We start from the raw sequence: 19898 nt of genomic DNA, 5'->3' as shown, positions 1-19898 counted from the left end.
GGTAGGCAAGAGGATGCTCGTGTTTTGACTCAGAGCATCATTCTGGTCAATCATCGTCGATTGTATTGTTTACTTGCATAGTTCGGAGTCTCCATTTACGAGCTATATTAATTCAGGTAACAGTACTTTACACCATCAACCATCTAGGCAGAGTCTCAACTTGAATCTATCGCCAACTTCGCCATCTCGGAGCCCTAGGAGATCTACCCTACGGGCGAGTATCGTCCTCCCGTGAGTCACTTTCACGTTCCTCACAATCCTACAGTTAACGTTCCTCCTCACATATCGTTCCCACCCAGTTACTGCATTTACGAGGTTCTTGTGTTGTGAATTTTCACGGTTATACTTCCGATCAGCGCCTTGGAACCTACGTCGGGCTCGACAGCCTCTGAGGAAAGCGAGGAAGCGAATGAGAAACATCTGAGAGGAATGATTGTTCTATCTAAAGAGTGAGACTCGCTTTCGAGGGTGATGTAGGATTGCGCGGTTTCAGATATCTCGCTGGTGCATTCGCTGGTGTACTATTCAGTGCGATACTGATGGCAGGAATGCTCACGGTGAACAATAGTCGGAAATAATTTGTGTTGTGATATACGATCTCATACATCGTTAGAGGAGCCACTATTCGAAGTTGCGTTGTTTATGTCATGGTGATTGAATGAACAGCTAAGTACCTTGGGGATATATTCTGCCAAGTGAAAAACCCAAAAACACAGATGTCAGCTACGTTGTCAGTAAAACCACGCATATTAGCTAGACGCTAGGAACTTCGGACAAACCAATCGATAGCGCACTAAAGCAAAGACTCCGAAGAGTATCATACTCTGAGTATGCCGATCATCAGTTAGCCAGTGAATATTGCCAGCAGGCTGCGGAGCGGAGCATAAGATTAGTTCATTAAGATAACACGAACACACACTAGAAGACTGAAAATTTGCATGAGCTGAAATCCAAGCTTCTAACGAGTTGCGTTGCACTTGAAGCCCTGTAGCCGCGGCACACGGAGGGTTCCCTAACCACCAGGCTGAAGGTGCCCGACTCGAATGTGAGTCGGGCAGGCCCATCAACTCAAGCAAAGGCAAGACTGGTACAGGGTGACTCCCGACATACTCCGGGCGACGCAGAGCACCCGTAGCGTTCCACTTTACTGTGTAGCGAGTATGGGATACCGCACTCGCGCTCGGAATTCGTCATTGCGCAATTGGCAAGATAACCGAAATTAGTGGCCAAAAGATGGGATTGGCCGGGGCGCGAAAATTGTGGCCCGGATCGATAGACGCCCATATTTTCCAGCTCACCTCCCAAAATACCACTCAATTAGTCAGTGAGAGCCCGCAACACAGGAACCAGGCAGAGACTGTTGTTATCTGAGCATGGGGCGAGCGAAATGGTCTTTTCGAAAGCAAACCATTTTTTAGTCCAGGGTGATGGATGCAGGTGCGAATCCCAGACGAGGTATTTTTCTTTCATTCAATCGACGGTAAATAACAACTGAGTTACATTTTCCGACGATGAACAAGTATCTCAGAAATGAGAGCAGGTGGGCCGCGGCGGGCCCGAGGACCATGGTCCTTTCGAAAGTAGGATATTTTCAGCAGCTTTATGTAACGTAAAGCGATTAGCGCCATCAAGTATGAAGGTGTTTCGATTCTCTACAAAAATTTCTACCAATCGTGAAATTTTGGAAGTCTTCACTTGGAAATGCCCAAGGCCCCTCGCAAGTCACGAAGCGCCGGCAAAAAGAAGAGAGCCACTCCTTTCGAATCTACCGCTATGGACGTCGATACAGTAGTGGAGGCCGATGCCGCTCTCGAGGAGGAACAACCTGATTCCCAGAAGGTAACGAAGGATCTCTGGGGCAGTCGTCAACGATTTCGTTGTCCTCTCGTTGTAGGTGCCAGCGCAGAATGCTGAGACTGATGGGGATAAGACCGTCTCCAATCACGAGATATTCCGAAGGCACACTGAAGAGTGGAAGAAAATGAAGGTTCAAGTGGCCGATCTTAAGAGGCAGCGGTAGTAGTAGTAGTAGTAGTAGTAGTAGTAGTAGTAGTAGTAGTAGTAGGAGTAGTAGGAGTAGTAGGAGTAGTAGGAGTAGTAGGAGTAGTAGGAGTAGTAGTAGTAGTAGTAGTAGTAGTAGTAGTAGTAGTAGTAGTAGTAGCAGTAGTAGTAGTAGTAGTAGTAGTAGTAGTAGTAGTAGTAGTACAAATGCTCATTGGTCTTCTTGTCGTGGGCCTTGCAAGCGACACGACTCCACAAACCAAGCGACGGAGCTCAGCAGCGCTTTGGACCATCACAGGTTTCGATCAACCTCTCCCGAGTGTGCTCATCGATGACATAATTTAGCAGTGTAACGTCTTTTTATCGTCCTCGTTACTAGTTTGTTATGTTTCCTGTTGTGAAGTCCATTCACGTGCTCTATAATTTACGCTACGGACTTACATCCGTGAGTGTACACACAAGGCGTACCTTTCTGTTACGTATTCTGGGGCATTGATGATCATATTGATGGTGTGGCTGCTCAGAATGAGGTTGCCCAAGAAGGGTAATAAGGACAAGAAGAAGCTGATAAGTCAGGAGATCAAAAAGCTCGTTGCTGATCTCCAAGAGAAGCATGATCGGGAACTTGAGGAAGCAGGTACTTGGAGGGTTGGTGGAACGTACCATATGATGCATTTCTTTTGAGTGTCAGGCATTGTGAGTGGCTCTGTGAAGTACAAAAGGATGGACATTGATGTGAACGATGAGGACTCTATCTAATAGACCCCCCGTCAAACTTATCTACGTTTACCACAATCTCAGTTTTCGTGTTGGAGTGAGCGGCCAATAACATTCAGGCAGTTCACTACCCTCGGAGATGATTCCTGGTGGGGAAGTAGAGGATGATCGTCGTCATCGTGATGATCATCGGCGCCGCCGCCGCCGAGCGTCACTCGCTGATGACCGTTCATCGTCCTTGTCCCCAATGCACACTCTCTATCAGCAGCAGCAGGCCACAGCTGAGCCTACATCACCAGGCAGCAAGTCAGTGGAGGTGTATGGCTTCGTATCGTGGGTGGCTTGTCTGGTCGCTGGTGTCATCTATCTGGCATGGGCGTTCATCCCGGATCGATATTTGAGAGAAGTGAGTCCACATCTTCATCGTCACTCTTGTTATTGCTATCAGAATTTACACAGTGGTGGAAGTGGTTTGCTCTGTCCATGATAATTTTATTCAAGTTATTGTTTCCAATGATTGAATTGCATCATTTCAGCGATGTTGGGAATGTTCTGTATTTTTGATACCACACTTCCAAGACTTTTCCTGTTCCAGATTGGGATCACGTATTATCCATCGAAGTGGTGGGCAGTTGTAATTCCCACGTTATTCTTACTTATCATTTTTTGGACTGCTGGTGTGATCCTCCCCTTCCTCTCCTGGGCTCTGTCGCCTCCCCTCACGGACAAGAGACTGATTGAGGATCCATCTCGTGGCGATAGTCAATTCATCTCGAGCGACACGTGAGCGGATTGAACCTCCGCCCTGCGCAACGACAGTGTATTCCTCAGAGACGAATCGTCGATATATGACATACCTACAGCAGTGGACCTGAAGCTGAGTGAAGTTAACGCTTGGAAATTTCGTGAGTTCCGCCTGAATCGTCATCGTCGTTGCCGTGATCGGAATCAAAAGCTTCCTGAGTGAACGCCCAAGGCTTGTGTTGTGTCGTCTGTCTCCAAAGCTCCCTCCTCTGTGTTGATCGCGCGCATTCATTCCCTCTCTTAGACGTTCGTGTCAGTGTGGGGAAATATGTACACGTTCAACTCATATTTTGGTGACAATATGGAAATTCTGATAAAATTTCCGGAAACTCTCATTGATTCCTGTACGATCCTATACGGATGTAAACTCCTCTAATCAGTGGAGGAACTCTTAACCTCAGCTGAGGAAAGCGAACATATTTTCCAACACTTGTTGGTGTACACCATGTGGACGGGTCTAGTGTCTTTTCTACAGAGTGTCACCAAGGCGGAATATTCACATGGCCAACGAAGCGTGTTGATGAAATTAAGGAAGTTCTGGGAACTTTTTGAGAGTTGATGTCGGTTGTCGCACACTTTTGCCCTCAAGTCGTGTGAGAATCTATGATATCGTTAGGAAACTCTTGAGCTCAGCTGAGGAAAGTGAAAATAGGTTTTAACACTTGCAGGCTTCGTATTATCCATAAGCATATAATGTCCTCCCCTCTGAGTGTCGGATTCATCGGTGGTGGTAACATGTGTGAAGCTCTCCTGAAGGGTTTGCTTTCTTCCCAAATCACTGCGGAGAACAAAGTCATCATCAGCGAGCCGCTACAGTCCCGTGAAGAGTGAGTCTTGAATGCCCTCAGTGAAGACCGATGAGTTTCTCTATTTTCAGGTATCTTCGAAAGACTTATCCCGGTATTCACATCACTGCCACAAATGCTGATGTTGTTTCCGCTCAGTGTGACGTCGTATTTGTCGCAGTCAAACCACAGTAGAGCTTCTATACCGCGAACTTGATAGCTGAATCATCAGAAATTTTCAGGATGTTGAAGTCGGCTCTTAGTGGACTCAATTTCACTCAAAAGCCTCTCATCATATCTATCTGCGCTGGTGTATCTCTCGAGACGCTGTCACAGCTGATGCCGAGCCAAAGGATCGTAAGTCGCGTTGTTGTTCACGTGTGTTGGTGTGGAAGCTCAGCTCAGGTTCGTGTTATGCCTAATACTCCAGCTCTCGTTGGCGCTGGAGCTTCAGCTTTCTGCATGGGAGCTACATGTAATACCAACGGCTAAGTGATAGTTAACGCGGTATTGTGAAACATTTTCGGGAGTTTTCAATAACGGCGTCAGTGTGGGAGAATATATACATGGTTAACTACATGTGTTGGTGACAAGATAGAAATTCTGAGGAAACTTTGGGAGATTATTATTGGTTTCTGTACATTTCCACCCGAATTCGTATATAAACTCCCGTAAGCTTAGCTGAGGAAAGCAAGCGTATATTCCTCCAACACTGAACGGTGTGATTATGAATGTGGTGCCAGGCACGGAACAGGATCGCGCCCTCGCGAACAAGTTGCTCGAATGTTTCTCTGGCGTCGTCGTTGCTATTGATGAAAAACTGATCGACGCGGTGACTGGTCTCTCAGGAAGTGGCCCTGCGTGAGTTGACTGCCGCTTGGTAGTGACTACTATTTTAAGCAGTTATTTTTTCCTCTTTATTGAAGCCCTCGCCGACGGTGCAGTCCAACAGGGACTTCCTCGAGCTCAGGCGTTGAAGCTGGCAGCGCAGACCTGTGTGGGAGCAGGGAAAATGGTAATTTATTTTTTCATTTTTCTCGTCTAGTATTGTTCAGGTATTGGAGTCTGGCAGGCACCCGGGTGAGCTGAAGGATAGTGTGTGCAGTCCTGCTGGTGAGAAAATAATCGCGAATGTTATTGGCTCGGACCCCGTATGATTCACAGGTACAACGATCGCTGGCGTCGCCGCCCTGGAGCGTAATGGATTCCGTAGTGCAGCTATCGAAGCAGTTAAGGCTGCCACTGAAAGGAGTAGAGAGCTTTCGAAGATATAGAATACACCTCTGATGACGAATGTGATGATGACCAATCTACTGTTCCGATGATTTTCTTGTGATGGCTTGATGCGTTGCGATGTGATCATTACTCAAGGAGAACATCTGATAGTGGCTGAAGATAGTACGAGTGTAACAACGTACATACAAGTTCACTAAAACTGTTGTTGTTGCCTGATCGTGACCCATAGTGACTCACATGAGTTGGGAAGTTGTAAAGATGTCTGCCTATCGATTATTGGCTGCTATGCAATTGCATCAGCGAACATTCAAGAATAACAATGAACAACTTTGCTTCTGATAGTGTAAGAGCCGCTTGTCTGTGGTTTTCATTGCCAAGCTACTCTCACTGAGTCATCATCACAAGAACAGAAAACACCCTGGCCTGATGGACCATTTCCTCGTAGCGGCTACCTTAGAGAATCTGCTCTCAGTGGAGGTTTGTGGCTCAGGGATGGGAAATGAAAACATTATAGTGCCGACACAATAGAGCACTAACGAGATACGGTAAGGACACCATGAGTAGACTATGCTGCAACGGGTTGCTTCGGAAAAAGAACCAGGCACAGAGAAATTAGTGTCGCAAAGCAAGAGTAGGCTTGAGGAATGTTAAGTGGGCAAGATCGTTCGAGCAATGTAAATTCCACTACGGTGAACAATTTCCTTAGACTTTCCTTAGACTTTGATATCATTTACGGAGATTCTCTCGGGGCCTTGACGACTATGTTGAGTTTCTCTTTGGAAGATTCCCACTTGTCTGTGGTACGTTTGAAATGGGAAAATTTTGGTGAACTTTTTTTACCTCATTTTTAGTCATTTCGTTCCTGGCATGTCAGAGCAGGGCTTTGACCGACCGCCCACTGGGACGGTGGATCCCGGGGCTCAAGTGGAGGGCCTCATGTTGCCTTATTCCTCGAGAGGAATGCTCGTGAGCAGTAGTAGTACTAGTACTAGTAAAAGTAACTATAAAAGGGTTATGGTAAGAAGGGCGGTCTGAGGCGTGTTGCGAAGGGCTTCGTATTCAGGACAGTTCACTGCTGGATGAATTCGGCGTCTCAACTAACTTAGTAAGATGCCACTTGGGAAGGGTTTTATTGGTGATTATCAGGAGAGAGGCTCCAGAGTACACTCCCCAGACTATATGTGGATGATACAACAGCGTCGGCACTCTGAAGCCAATGAGGGTAGCTATTTGCCTTAGCAGTGAGGGTGAAGGTCTTTCAGTCTACCCCTCGACCCGTCGGGAGGAGTCGGGATGCTCTGTAGAGTGGATAACAAGGGTAAGTGGATACAACAGGCTTGAAGACGACAGTCACCATTCCAGAGTTCTGAGCCGGGTCGTTACGGACGACCCCCTCCCCCTTCCCCCCTCAGCTCAGTGGACAATCCAACACACTATTTCCGGGAATATGATGGAAGAGTAGTGCCGCTGATGGTGATGATGATGGTTGAGGAGGACATTTTCAGATGGGTTCATTCGAGAGAACGCCACTCAATTTTTATACGCACGGATGGAACAGTATTGGCAGCAGTAGCTACTCCTCATCGTCGAGCATTGTTTCCCCTAGTATCGCTATGACTAAGTCAAACGTGTCTTCGGTAGGTTAGGAGGAGGGATGGGAAATTTTCAAGTTTATAGTTAGATGGTGTTAGCTTGTGTCCATGGGGCTCCCTCGTGGATTTGAATGGAAGTTCGGCGAGGTGTGGTATGGCTTGGAGCGGTATTTGTTAGAGGAGGCCTTCGAGCGTGCAGTCAAGTATCCTTGCGGGGAACGGGAAGCAGCTATTGGGTGCTTATGGCGGTTACTATGATCGAGAGAATCTGTGGAGGAAAAAGCATAGGAAACTGAGCAGCCACGTACGTCGTTCTCGAGTAGAGGTAAGATACGTTCCCCCGACTAGTCCTATGCTGGCTTCCACGAAGGGAGAAGTAGTGCGGTAGGGCCAGGAGAAAGTAAGCCCACGAAAACAGGCAGGTTGAGTGCTCCTGGTAGTGATCAAATCTGAGCCGGCCGCGGCTAAGGAGGAGGAAGATGGGCAGAAGCACATGGTCAGAATAGAAGGGGAGGAGTCTATTGCTGGTGAGAATGGTCATCTGCATGTGTCGATGACAATGAGGAAATTGTGAGAATCTCTTGCTGGGTTTTGTACACTTCTATTATATGTCATTGTATAGTATACTCCTGAGCTGAGTTGTGAAGCCAAACATATATTCCAACTCCTCCAGATGCTTGTGGTTGCCACTTGTGTGGAACCTTCATGCAGTATCGTCTCAGAGGTAGGCGGAAGGACGATAACAGTGAGGAACTTGTTGCCGATATTTTGTGTAAGTTTTGTATTTTCGGGCGCGCGCTTTTTGCTGTGACTAGCACTTTTGATATAAGTTTAGGTACTGGGAATGACAGAAGCGATGGTGGGAGTGAAGTTTGCCGGTCGGACCCAGTGGTCGGGGCTAGGGAGCTTCCCGAGGCCGCGGTTCAATTGACTGCTGGGCTGCAGTCGCTCATTGAGGTGTTGGAAGCTGATACAGGCAAGAGCTCAACAAGGGGTCTGGACGAACATAAAATTGGCGCTATCACAGCACACAGGTGAGGAGGGTGAGTGAGCAGCTGTGTGATGAGGTGGTGGTAGATACGATGGTGGTATGAGAGGAGTTAAGTGCTCGATATGCATGGATGAGTTGAGGGAAGGGGATATGGTCAAGTGCCTGCCATGTGTTCATAACTTCCACGCGAAATGGTAAGAACATGCTCATTCGATAGAGGTGATTAGCTTGTCGTTGTTGATCCCTTTCAGCATAGACCACTGGCTGCGAGTGAACCATCGCTGCCCTGTGTGCAAGTATAATGTGAGTCGAAGGCGATAGGAAGATGGTCCTCTTTTTTATGTTGTGGAAACAACTGTATTTTCTGTTGTCGTCGTCGTCCACAGTTTTTTAGAGTCGTACAGTAGCCAAATTTGAGAGGATTTTTTCTGCTATAAAGTAAACCCCGCTGAGTTGATTGTGAGGCTGTTGCTATTCTTCTGTTGTGTGCGCTCATGTTGTTTGATTAAACGTGGTCTAATTTCGTGGCGCGTGATAAAGTCGCGGATAGTAAGCGATTCCATGTGGTTTCATGTGAAAATACTTGTGACCTGTGTTTGTCAATAACTAGAGAGGCACTATTCGGGCAAGTTAACTTTTTAAAGTCCGATCAAATCGAACTAGGAATGTTGTTACCACTTTCCTGTTACAGTATTCCCCCTCCCCCGAGTTTGAGTATTCGTTGTCGTTAATAACGGTAATTGTTTCCGCTGAATCGATAGTTATCTGCGAGTTGAATCGGAATTATGGTCGCTTAGTGGACCTGTTCTGAATCTTTTTCTGCGCCTACGTACAGTATCTTTACAGTTGTTCTCCCTCCTATTTTGGGAGTTCCTGTGAATGTGTTTTTCATCAGGCCTGAGGGCCGTAGTGGTGGCTCTAGTCGCTACAGCAAACGGAGTAAGATTACGATCAGACCATGGTGTGGTATGGTTTCCTGTTCAGAAACTGGACCCGCCGAACCTAGCCTCGAAGGTATTATACGCTCACATTGGTGACGACCCGACCAAATGGGAAGTCCTCACAGCGTTCAAGCGCGGCGCGAGTCGGGCCATGCGGGTGAAACTGAGGAGCTCTTTCACAGAGAGGGTCGTACAGCCCTACTACTGCAGTATGATGGCACGTGCTCCATCTAGTGACATTGCTACGGCAATTTGCACAAAACCCGGGGGAAAACCAGCGGATAAACGTTCGGTGTATTTTCATTTTCCCACACACGAAGATGCGATGGAGTTCGCGGAGGTGTGGGGTAACCTGCATCGGTATAAAACACCCGTCGAGCTCACCAAGGAGATACCCAATGAGGAGCAAGTCCACGAAGATTGGGATGCAGTGTTGGAAAGAACGAGGGCTAATGTCGTTGAGGCCTTCGGCGAGGTGGGGGATATTTGACGACTTGAGATTTTTCGGAGCTTTTTTTTGATTATTCTGTCACTCTTTAGTTGTTGTTCTTTAACATATGTGGTAGTTTTTCATGGAGTATATAGGAATTAGTGGTTATGTGAGAAGTTTCTGGAAGTTGCTCTTGGTGGTTTAGGTGAATTACGCAAGTCTAGTACGGTATGTTCGGATCGGCTCGGATCCCGACAAGTTTGTGGTGACGCACGCTCATCGTGATGGTGACGCTGGCGTACGGTTGTTGAGGTTGGCGGAAGAGAAGGCCCATTTGTGGGATCTGCAGGAGACCTTTCATTGTGATGATATTTCCGCGGAGCCCTGGGGGAAATTCGTAGAGGCGAAGTGCGCCAGGCCGGAAAACCCAAAGAAGAAATTCCTGTTCGTGATAAATTTTGAAACCCAAGAGGATGCGGCTTACTTTGCTGAGAAATGGGGAGCCCCTTTCACAGCGGGGGAAGCGGGTGAGGAGGCACAGTCTAGTGAACGAGTCGATGATAGTGGCGATGAGGTGAAGGATAGTCATAGCGCTGCTGAGCCCGATAGCAGCGCTAAGTCATCAACTACTGAATTTGGTGACACTGGCGAGGATGAGGACAGTCCAGATGGAGATGTGGTCCCTCCTGAGGAGACTCCTGGTGGGGAAACTGATAGTGGAGGAGGAGATGACGACGAGGTAAGTTGGGGACTTCACTTACCTTGTACAGTTTATGGTTGTCTCCTTCTAGGCTCCCGCATCTGGGCCTCAAGAAATGGAAACAGGGGAAGGAACTCAAGAGGTGGGTGTGGCTTCGACTCAAGCATGGGCTTTCTCTATACGTCGATGGGGGCTCTTCCTGTAGAGAGTATCACAAGTCGGTATCAGGAGTGATATCAAACTGTGGACACATGACTTGTCGCAACACGAAAATTGAGGTTGAGAGAGAGAGAGAAAAGCATTCAATTCCAGCCCTCTCGAATTTTGTCGACAGTAATTTCTGATAGGGTCTAATATGAAAATCCTACCAGTAATCGTCCGAAAAATTTCAAGTGTGTAGATGATGAAATTAATCGATAAGTGTTTTCCATCATCGCGGAAACTGGTCGGTTCCAGCAAGACTACTCACCTCGAGCGCTGACTGGCAACATATTCTCTTCGCACAGGCCTCTAGCAACGACGTCGAACCGGCCTCGGCATCGGACGATGACTCAGATGCTTCTGAATGGGGAAATTATCCTCAGGTGAGGCCATTATTGTCGCGGATGTTGACTATCGTGGCATGGAGTACGAGGAATGGTCATGGTATGCACATGGTCACTTAATGTGTCGGTGACAATCGGAAATTCTAAGGGAATTTTTCTGGGAAATTTTCTTTGGTTTCTGTACACTCCTACTCGGATTCGGAGTTGAGGAAAGCTGGTTGACATCAGGTCTCGCAAGCGGTTCCTATTGTTGAGGATGATTCGGCTGGTGCTGAGACAGAGGGTGGTCATAGCACCAGCCGAGCATTACGCAGTGAGGAAGGAGAGCGGTCTCAAGAGGTGGGGTTGGTGATTCTTTGTACTACCATTCATTTGTCTACCATTACAGGTTCCGGAGACAGAAGCTGACGAGTATGTTATCCCTGAGAGCTTGCCGACCTTTCAAGATGTAGGAGATTTCACTACGGACCACGACGCTGAGGTAGGGGGTTCTTCTCACTTGACGGGAATTATCCTTGTTGGTTTAGGACGATCATACGGCTGCTGCTCGACTTGCATCAAATGTTGAGGAGGATTTCTCTGCAGGAGATGAGGTGGGCACTCTGAGATGTGGGGTTGGGGGTATCGGACTCATGCAGGAGACCCAAGAGGAGGAAGCTAAGTTAAGGCATTCCTCGGAGGGTAACGCGGACGGTGAGGGGCTGAAGGTAGGTGTGGGGAGAAGAGACGAGTTGTTTAATTTCACAGCGTGAATCGAACTGTTGCCAAACTCGAAAGTACGAAGGCGTGAACAAATACTGTAAGAAGATGATATACATAGTTTTATACTCTTTGAGTTTTGTAATTGAAAGAACAGTAACGAATTTTTTCACGTGAATTGAGTACTGCAATTTCAGAAACTCTACATTGTTGTATTCTCGACGTTGAAAAGTAACTTCGAAATATGGTTCATATTGCCAGACTCCTCAGGCTGATGAATCGGAAGGTGACACTGTTGATGACGATGACAGGCTCTCACCGGACAATGAGGAGGTAGGGACTCCCCGAGTGATTATTGGGTCCTGGTTGACACTGACAGGTTGCGTCGTCATCCGAAGTGGAGGGGAATGGTGGAATTTTCGTGCCCACTGACGAGGTGAGAGGCAGTGGTTCCTCGGGTGGTGGTGGTGATTTCCAATATTTTCAGGCGGGCTTTGGCACTTGTCGAGAGTTTCGCCCTCGGCATAGTTATCGGTATGGGAAAATAACCGCTTTTGATACACCAGGACGGAGATTCAAGGCATGTCTCTGGGTGGGAATCTTGTTGGAGGGAAACGGCTCAGGTTCGGAGGCGTTACAAGAAGGAGGCGGAAGTCGCCGCGTGTGAGGAGGTGGCGGTCAGGCCCAAGCATCGGGTTGACCTCAACGATTGGCTGATTCCGGTGAAGTGCACTATTGGAGGTGGCGCTGATGCTGAGACGGTGGAGGGGAAGATCCGATGCGACTCGGAGTATGAAGCAAGAACTTTGGCCAAGCAGTGGGGCGGGTTTGATGTGAGTCATCGAGGTCCCAGGTTCGATCCTCACAGCGTGCATTTTCAGGATCCCTCCTGGGTTCCTGGCCTATACTCTCTCCCTGGCATGGCTGGCAATAGCATGCGGCTGCCAGATGGAGTCGATAGTAGCAGCAGTGGATCGTGGTACACCTACTCTCAAGGCTCGTGGAGAAAAGACGTAAGTCTCTACTGCATCCTTTACACTACAGTCTTCTTTCCCAGAAGCATGGCGATCAGATATTGACAGATTCCCCACCGTCAGGGGGCGAGGTGAGTACGGCTTGCTTGATCTCCTCGTGGTATGGCGCAGTGGGGGAGAATACGCACGAAGTCAACTACATATGTTGGTGACAATATGGAAGTTTTTCGATTTTCTTGTTGGTTTTCGTGTATTTTTACCCGAACTCGCGGGTAAACTTCTATAATTAGCGAGAAAACTAAACGTGTATTCCTCCAACTGTAGGACGGATCCACGGTGGTCGCTAATCTTTCAGTCCTGCAAAAAGTTGATAGCCGATTTTTCAAAGGGTGAGGCTGATGATGTTATTGACTTTGACATACGCAAGAGAGAGCTAACGGTAGGGTTGAAATATCCTGCATTCCTGTTGTGAGGTCTGTGCCTTAGGTGTTGCCTGGTACAATGATACATCCACTGCAGTTGAGATGCGGTGAAGTGGAGGTGCCTCCAGAAGGAAAGGGCGCTACTTGGCTGGTCCGTGTGGACTGTCGAGACTCTCAAGGTGGGGTATAAGGCAACTACAAGTGCTGATACCAAGACAGAAGTTCTCCCTGATTTTTGTACATTCTACTCGGAGTCGTATATTAACTACAATATATGTATACAACTATAATTGAAACGATCCAGAGGGGAAAACTCGTAGACTCTGAATCGCCATGTTCTGCTTCATACCCTGGGGTGAACATCTATCAGGGAGTTTATCCCACTATCGATTTGACACCCGTGTACACCATAGTGTATTACCACTACTCATTCATTGATTGAGCGCTTGGATCCAACTATGGAACATGCGCGCTGCAAATAATAGGAAATTTATGCCGCTTCCCTTTATCCAACGCAGTCTTCCGGATACACTCCCATCGTCCACCACGATCCTCAACGTCCCTTCTGACTAACTTCATCCACTTACAATCAGTCTCGACTTACCACTACTACTACCACTACTGCCACCACTACTGTTACTACTACTACTACCACTACTGCTGCCACTACTTGTACTACTACTACTACTACTACTACTACTACTGTGATACATGTGCTATTACATTATAGTGTGATCTTGTAGTTTGCATAGGGGAAATATATTCGAGTACTGGGAGAGCGCCACGTTGTGATTGATCAGGTCATGGTCGGTCTGGTGGAGGAGTGTTGGTATGCGGACGTCGCGAAGATGCTGAGATTCTGGCCAGGACTTGGGGTGGTTTTAAAGTGAGTTGTTATTGTTAACGATTCTTGTGATCGATGTTTCAGGGAAAGGCCGGTCTTGGCACCCAAGGGAGCGCAGCGCACTCTTCTGGATGGTTCCAATACGTTGTTATGTACCACAAGCAGGAGAGTAGAACCTCGTCTACTACTACCACAACTACTACGACTACTACTACAACAACACCGGTTCCGACGACCACGTCTTGGTGGTATAAGTTCAATTACTTCTCGTGGTCGGGTTTCACAGCGGTATGAGATATTCTATCATGTCAGCTGGGATGTTGTGTGCTTCAGCCTGTCACCACCTCAACTACGACTACAACAACGACAACGACAACGCCCACCACTACTACCACTACGCGGAGGGTGGGGCTTGGAGTGGCGATAGAAAGACACTTATGTTCATTTTCAGTCGTTCCTTGGCAGCTGCCAGGAGGTGGTTCGTCCGTCTGCTCCCAATGAGATGCCTCAGCAGATAGCCGATTTCGCATTCGCTAATCGCGGACTGCGGGTGAGTCTTTGGTGATGGTGGTGGTTGCTATGGGAAGATGTGTAAAAAGTCAACTATGTGTGTTGATTGCAACTAGGACGATCTACGGAATTTTCGTTGGTTTCGTGTGTGGGATAGTGAATAAACTCTCCCGAGCTTAGGATTCCTAATACATTGTTAGTGAAAAAGCCGCCCTCTAGCTCTCTTTGAATGAGCCGTAGTTGATGAAGTGTTGTAGATATCACCTTGGGGTGCCAAGGGTGGCTCTGAGGAGTTCCTGACCTGTGATCCGGTCCGAGCCCCACCGGCCAAGGAGAAGGATGGTCGTTATCGCGTCTCGGCCAGCTGCTACATGGCAGCCTCATCTAGGATGTATGCCTACGCTGAGGAGGAGGGTATAGTGTGTGGATCATATTGGGATGCCCAGCTGCTGGCAGTCATGTGGGGAGGTTATGAGCCTGTAAGTTTGGGAACTATCCGGATCGATCAATTGTGTGGATGGTGAAATATGTGTTCATTTTCCTTACCTGAGCTCAGCAGTTTGCTCACTATACAATTCGGGTAAGAATGTACATAAACCAATAAGAATTTCCCAAAATTTTCTCAGAAATTTCATATCGTCCGTGACACATGTAGTTCAATATGTGCATATTTTCTCACATTGGAGGTGATATGTGTTATTGCCATTTTTTCAAGAGATCCCCACCAACCGAGCCGCCACCCACAACTACGACTACGACTGAGGCACCGAGGGTTCATAGGCAACAGTCTTCGTGGTGGATGGTCCATGCCTCTGGAGGATATACATGGAATAACCCTCCTACTGTGAGGCCTCGTATGTTTTCTGATGACGACTCACGCATTGTCTTTCAGCCGCGGCCGACTACTACTACCACCAGCACAACTACTACAACCACGCGGAAACCCAGGGTGAGTTGATCTAAAGTCGCTGCTTATATAATGGTGTCTCTAGTCGCGGTATCCCACCTGCGAGACCATGCGGCCCGACTGGTCCTACGGCGAGGCAGTAGACGAGGTCGTTGATTTCGTAGTGTATGGCAGACAGCTACAGGTGAGTTTAGATTCATGATGGAGTCTTACAAAGCAGTGATAGGTACGTCCTTCCTATGCGGATAGCGTTATGTCGCTGATCTGTGAGCAAGTTATGGAGCTTCCGGTGAGGCATGGGGCTGCTGCTGCCTACCAGCCGGAGCAGTGGTCGGTGCCTGTGAAGTGTGGTGATGCTGAAGGTGAGTGTTTGTTTGGTATGGTTCTGCTAAGTTGATAATTGTGGACAGGTCAAGGGTTTGTCAGTCAAGGGAGAATCTATTGTGGATCTTATTACGATGCTCAACTACTTTCAATACAGTGGGGCGGATACAGAGCGGTAAAAATAGCTGACTACTTTCCGAGTTCATGTCTTCATGTCAGCAGACTACGACCACTACTACGACAACCACCACTACTACTACTACTACTACTACTACTACTACTACTACTACTACTACTACTACTACTACGACCACCACAGCGGCGAGGGTTCATCAGCGATCTTGGTATTACTACTACTCTGGCTATGGCTCCCGAGCAGTGGTAAAATCAGGCTGTTGGTTGAACTTGAACTCAGCAGCTCTATAGGTTCCCCAAACGACTACTCATGCTCCCACGACTACGACGACTACGACCACTGCTACGCCTAAGGTGGCTGTACTATTGATGAATCTTGATGAGATTTGTTACTGTTGCTCAGAGTCGCTTTGGGAGCTGCACCCGTATGCAGTTCGGAAGTGTATTCGCGATGACCACTGGCTCGTATGATACTCTACTCGACGCTGTATCGGCTAGTCGTGAACTGAAGGTGGGTAGAAGTCCGCTGATCAGGAACTCGATCACGTTTTAAAGGTCGCACCAGTTGGCAGGAGAAGAACCCGGTCGATGTCTTGTGATAGAGTTACACTAGATCCTACACCGTGGCGAGGAAATTGGTATGTGCCTGTGGAGTGCCAGAATAATGAAAGTGAGTGGCGCCCATAATCGGCTTGTTGTGGCCATGGTTGTGAATGTTGTTGGTTCAGATCCGGGAAGCTATGATAACGCCAACGTCGTATGTGGATCTTATTGGGAAGCGGAGATGTTCGCCGTCCTGTGGGGAGGCTATGAACCGGTGAGTTCACTGTTGTTGTTGTTGTTGTTGTTGTTGTTGTTGTTGTTGTTGTTGGTGGTGGTGGTGGTGGTGGTGGTCTCAGCTCAAGTTGTAGCGAGTGTAGCTGTTGTAGGAGTAGATTGGATTCAAAGTTATATATTGTCAAACAATCGACAAATATTTGCAATATTGACTTGTTCGAATTTCGTATCACCTACCCTCGCATCTATGAAATGCTAGCTGATTTTGATACCACTCAGAAGCTACCTCCTACGACGAGCACTACAACAACGACCACTACGACTACTACCACGACCCAGACTCAGACCACACGGAGCTCAGGATTGTTGAGCTATTTCCAGCAGTATTCTTGGCAGGTAAGTGCTCCGCATTCAGGGCGACTATGTATCCACTGAGCTTAGTCCTCTGGTTCGAGCCAGGCCTCGGCAAGCGAGAAGTTACCTCCCCAACCACTACCGACAGGCGCACCTCCTTCACCCCGGCCACATGTATGGCTGCCTATCGCTCTCTCTTGTGCTTGGAATGTTCTCTCTAACCTAGACGCGGTTCCCCAGCTGTACATACGCACAGCCGGAGTTCGCAGTGGCAGCAGAAATGGACGAAGTCATGGACCTCGCCGTGGACAACCTTGGTCGAATTATGCAGGTGAGGTTAGTGTTAGCAGGAAATCACCTCATGCCCGGTGCAGCTGACCCCATTTGGCTTCCCCGACGTGGTGACACTGTCCTGTGATGGAGCGGATGGCCAACCGACTGAATTGGATAAAAGCGGCAAGTGGCAGATTAAGACGAAGTGTCGCGATGCTAGAGGTGGGGAATCAATGTCGGACTGTTCACAGACTTGGTGTTATCAGGCTGGGACTCCGCCGGAGTTGCTTATCGTATTGTTTGCGGAGCCTACTGGGATGCGGAGCTACTGTCCATCCTATGGGGTGGATACAGGCCGGTGAGTTCACGATTGCGATATGCTTGCTTTTTTCAACCAGAGAGTTCTCTCTGCACGTGATTCGAAATGTGTAAAAACCGAAGAGAATTCTTAGTTATTCGCTTATGGTCACGTGTAGTTGAGCACATTGTGGTTGGGTGAACTCTTCTGTGTAGTCGGAGATGCCCTCCCCTACGCCGTCAGACTACCAGACCCAAAGCGGAGGAGCAGCTGTCCACTTCAGCTGGGAAGCGTCATCCTCATCATCGGTAACGGTGTGAAAAAATTCACACTCGAATCAGTGGCTTCAGGTTGTCACACGTATCACTACGACTAGCACGACAAGCACTACCACCCAGATGGTGTTCACTACCGCCTCCGTGGCGAACAGTGCGAGCACAGGCTGGTTCAACTTCGTGCATTTCGACTGGGCCTCTTCGGTGAGTCGCTTCTGAGGATTGCACAGTAGATTCGCTCTTCCCCTCAGTCCTCTTCCTCATCATCGTCAAGTAGTCCTCAAGTTATGACTTCGGCGCCCGACGAGCCTCTGGTAACGCACCGTATGTCTTTCAGTGTGATGATTAGTGAGTAGGAACGATTCGGCAGCTGTTCACAGCTCCAGCGAGAGGCCACTCCTGGCGTGGCTGATGATCTCCTAGACCTCAAGACGGCTGGGAGGATGCTCACGGTAAGAGGCAGCTAGTTGATTTGCCTATACGCTGATTGTAACAGATCCGGGCAGCCCAGGACCAGGCTAGCAGCTTGCTGAGGCGCTTGACCTGTAATGCGGTTAATTCCAGCCCGGTGCCGAGCCGAGGGGAGGAGAGCAAATGGAGAGTCCGCGTTGGCTGCTTTGAAGGATTCAGTGAGTTGTTGTTCGGTCATCGTTGTGGTCGAGTACATGACTCTGTCAGATTCGCCTCATGTTATCAAGGGAAACATCATATGCAACTCCTTTTGGGATGCTCAGATGCTATCTGTTATTTGGGGAGGATTCACTCCGAGACCAGTAAGCCCTTATAGAATATATTTTCGGTTTTCTCAACTGAGCTCATTTTTTATTGATATTTTCCGACATTGTTTGTAAATACCTACAGTGGACGATCGTCTCGCAGAATGTTGGTTACTACCGTTCCTCAGGTTCTTCCTATTGCTACCCACCCCACCAACGGTGAGCTCTCTCATACAATGTGCTCAATAAGATCCTTCTCAGGTCCATCAGCGATCCTCCCACATCATCTGAATGTCCGAGTGACGCGTCTGGGATCTGAGGTGGTGGACCGTGTCGGGGTGGTTGATCCCACTCCAGAAGAACAAGCCAGCTGGCATGAAATGCATATACTATATGACAGTCTCCGGTAAGCGGCTTCATCACACAGCGGTCAACTCAACAGTTTTTCTCGTAGGTCTGGTGAGAATAATATTTGGGGGGAGACTTTAGATGGCAAGAAAGTGAATATCGTTTTTGATGAGCCGGGCATGGCAGAGCTCCTTATGCGGCAGTTCGCGGGCCGCGTGCAGGAGGTGGGCCTTCACTACACTTGACTGTGATTGCCATAGCGGCTGCCACATGTTTAGGTCACCACTGATGTCAGCCGATTTGCCCAGGCGCTCGGGGTAAGAGGCTTCTCGAGCCCCCCTCCAGTGCGGAGGTCGACCAATGACCAACACCGCCGAGGTGAAAGACTTGTGAGGAGATTAGTCAGCACTGTTGGTGGTGATCAGGTTGGAGAGCAGTTAAAGTGACCAAGAAGGGCTGACCGCAGCTGATCTATTCCTCCGTACATTGCTAATCGAGCCATCACCTGCTGCCACTGTTGTTGTTGTGGTCCCTCTGTTGTGAGATGATGTTGTGTCTTATCAAGTTGTGAGGTGTTCTCGTGCTGCTTACATGTTATTCGATGGTGTCCTTGTTCACACTTCCTTGTTGAGTTAGCACTGCTGTCGGTGGCGACAACGCGTGCGATTTATTGAGATTTGAGAATTTTTTGTGATGTTGGCAGTATTCCTACTCCTCGTTACACTGTGGCAGTGAAGTAAAATGTGCCAAGATTCCTCACTCGCTGGAGAAAAAAAAATCCTCGGGGAAAAATTCCTCAGAGTCTAAGGCAGCCCCAGACTGAGGAATATCTATTGAATAGATATGGTGTATATTATAAACTATATTTACTGTAAGGCGACAGATTCGCCGCCACAGTGACTGTGGTAAGCCGGGCAATGTCTGACTTCTCAGGTGTGATATGTTGTTGACAACAATTTGTTGTAATCAATGGAGTTCTACCCGTGATATGAACAACACTAGTGAAAAACATATTCCACGACTACGGCGTATCGCGAACATCGGGTTTTTCACCGAGTTTTACGCCACTTCACGTAAAACGGGTTGTGAAACTTTAATGTTGAACACAACAATATATGATTGGACTCATAGTGCAGGAGACAACACCCGAGGAATTCACATTGTATTCTCAGCCGTTTTTGAACTACTCGAAGTGATTTTTGCGCTCGATCAATCTGACCTGCGTTCCCATTTTACGGTTTCTTTATCAGTTTTTTCATGTTGCTATGATGTGTGTTATTCATGTCGAGTTCTTACCAGA

At 48.1% G+C, this 19898-nt stretch overlaps 4 protein-coding genes across 4 annotated transcripts; all 4 read left to right on the top strand.

Annotated features, from left to right (window-relative positions):
• Positions 1 to 1701: 1701 nt before the first annotated feature.
• On the top strand, positions 1702 to 2760 carry Pmar_PMAR022383 (hypothetical protein; the record flags this gene model as incomplete). The annotated part of the gene is made up of 4 exons (XM_002785589.1): positions 1702 to 1839; positions 1895 to 2016; positions 2526 to 2638; positions 2693 to 2760. 4 exons carry the CDS (start codon positions 1702 to 1704, stop codon positions 2758 to 2760), a joined length of 441 nt encoding a protein of 146 aa, XP_002785635.1.
• A 205-nt stretch (positions 2761 to 2965) lies between these two features.
• Pmar_PMAR022382 (Phosphatidylinositol N-acetylglucosaminyltransferase subunit P, putative) lies at positions 2966 to 3685 on the top strand (the record flags this gene model as incomplete). Its single annotated transcript, XM_002785588.1, has 3 exons — positions 2966 to 3124; positions 3314 to 3501; positions 3550 to 3685. 3 exons carry the CDS (start codon positions 2966 to 2968, stop codon positions 3683 to 3685), a joined length of 483 nt encoding a protein of 160 aa, XP_002785634.1.
• A 530-nt stretch (positions 3686 to 4215) lies between these two features.
• Positions 4216 to 5581, top strand: Pmar_PMAR022381 (pyrroline carboxylate reductase, putative; the record flags this gene model as incomplete). Its single annotated transcript, XM_002785587.1, has 8 exons — positions 4216 to 4349; positions 4400 to 4498; positions 4550 to 4664; positions 4713 to 4782; positions 5051 to 5168; positions 5211 to 5322; positions 5363 to 5420; positions 5472 to 5581. The coding sequence occupies 8 exons, from the start codon at positions 4216 to 4218 to the stop codon at positions 5579 to 5581; spliced, it is 816 nt and encodes a 271-aa protein (XP_002785633.1).
• A 1575-nt stretch (positions 5582 to 7156) lies between these two features.
• Positions 7157 to 19794, top strand: Pmar_PMAR022380 (ring finger protein, putative; the record flags this gene model as incomplete). The annotated part of the gene is made up of 44 exons (XM_002785586.1): positions 7157 to 7180; positions 7235 to 7282; positions 7335 to 7439; positions 7484 to 7535; positions 7576 to 7662; positions 7971 to 8169; positions 8213 to 8320; positions 8378 to 8429; positions 9111 to 9542; positions 9703 to 10236; positions 10289 to 10339; positions 10704 to 10781; positions 10971 to 11081; positions 11131 to 11223; positions 11270 to 11335; positions 11381 to 11449; positions 11712 to 11774; positions 11821 to 11877; positions 11929 to 12033; positions 12065 to 12258; positions 12323 to 12454; positions 12486 to 12546; positions 12771 to 12854; positions 12902 to 13021; positions 13638 to 13723; positions 13766 to 13850; positions 14015 to 14086; positions 14133 to 14231; positions 14449 to 14670; positions 15084 to 15140; positions 15184 to 15282; positions 15325 to 15460; positions 16286 to 16374; positions 17039 to 17183; positions 17228 to 17319; positions 17610 to 17738; positions 17891 to 17986; positions 18031 to 18163; positions 18213 to 18307; positions 18439 to 18469; positions 18512 to 18656; positions 18705 to 18822; positions 18877 to 18987; positions 19771 to 19794. The coding sequence occupies 44 exons, from the start codon at positions 7157 to 7159 to the stop codon at positions 19792 to 19794; spliced, it is 4989 nt and encodes a 1662-aa protein (XP_002785632.1).
• Between the last annotated feature and the right edge of the window lie 104 nt (positions 19795 to 19898).

The sequence above is a fragment of the Perkinsus marinus genome, assembly GCF_000006405.1.
Source record: "Perkinsus marinus ATCC 50983 genomic scaffold scf_1104296932410, whole genome shotgun sequence".
NCBI lineage: Eukaryota > Perkinsozoa > Perkinsida > Perkinsidae > Perkinsus > Perkinsus marinus.
The sequence above is the reverse complement of the archived record's forward strand: the minus strand, read 5'-3'. Positions and strand labels throughout refer to the sequence as shown.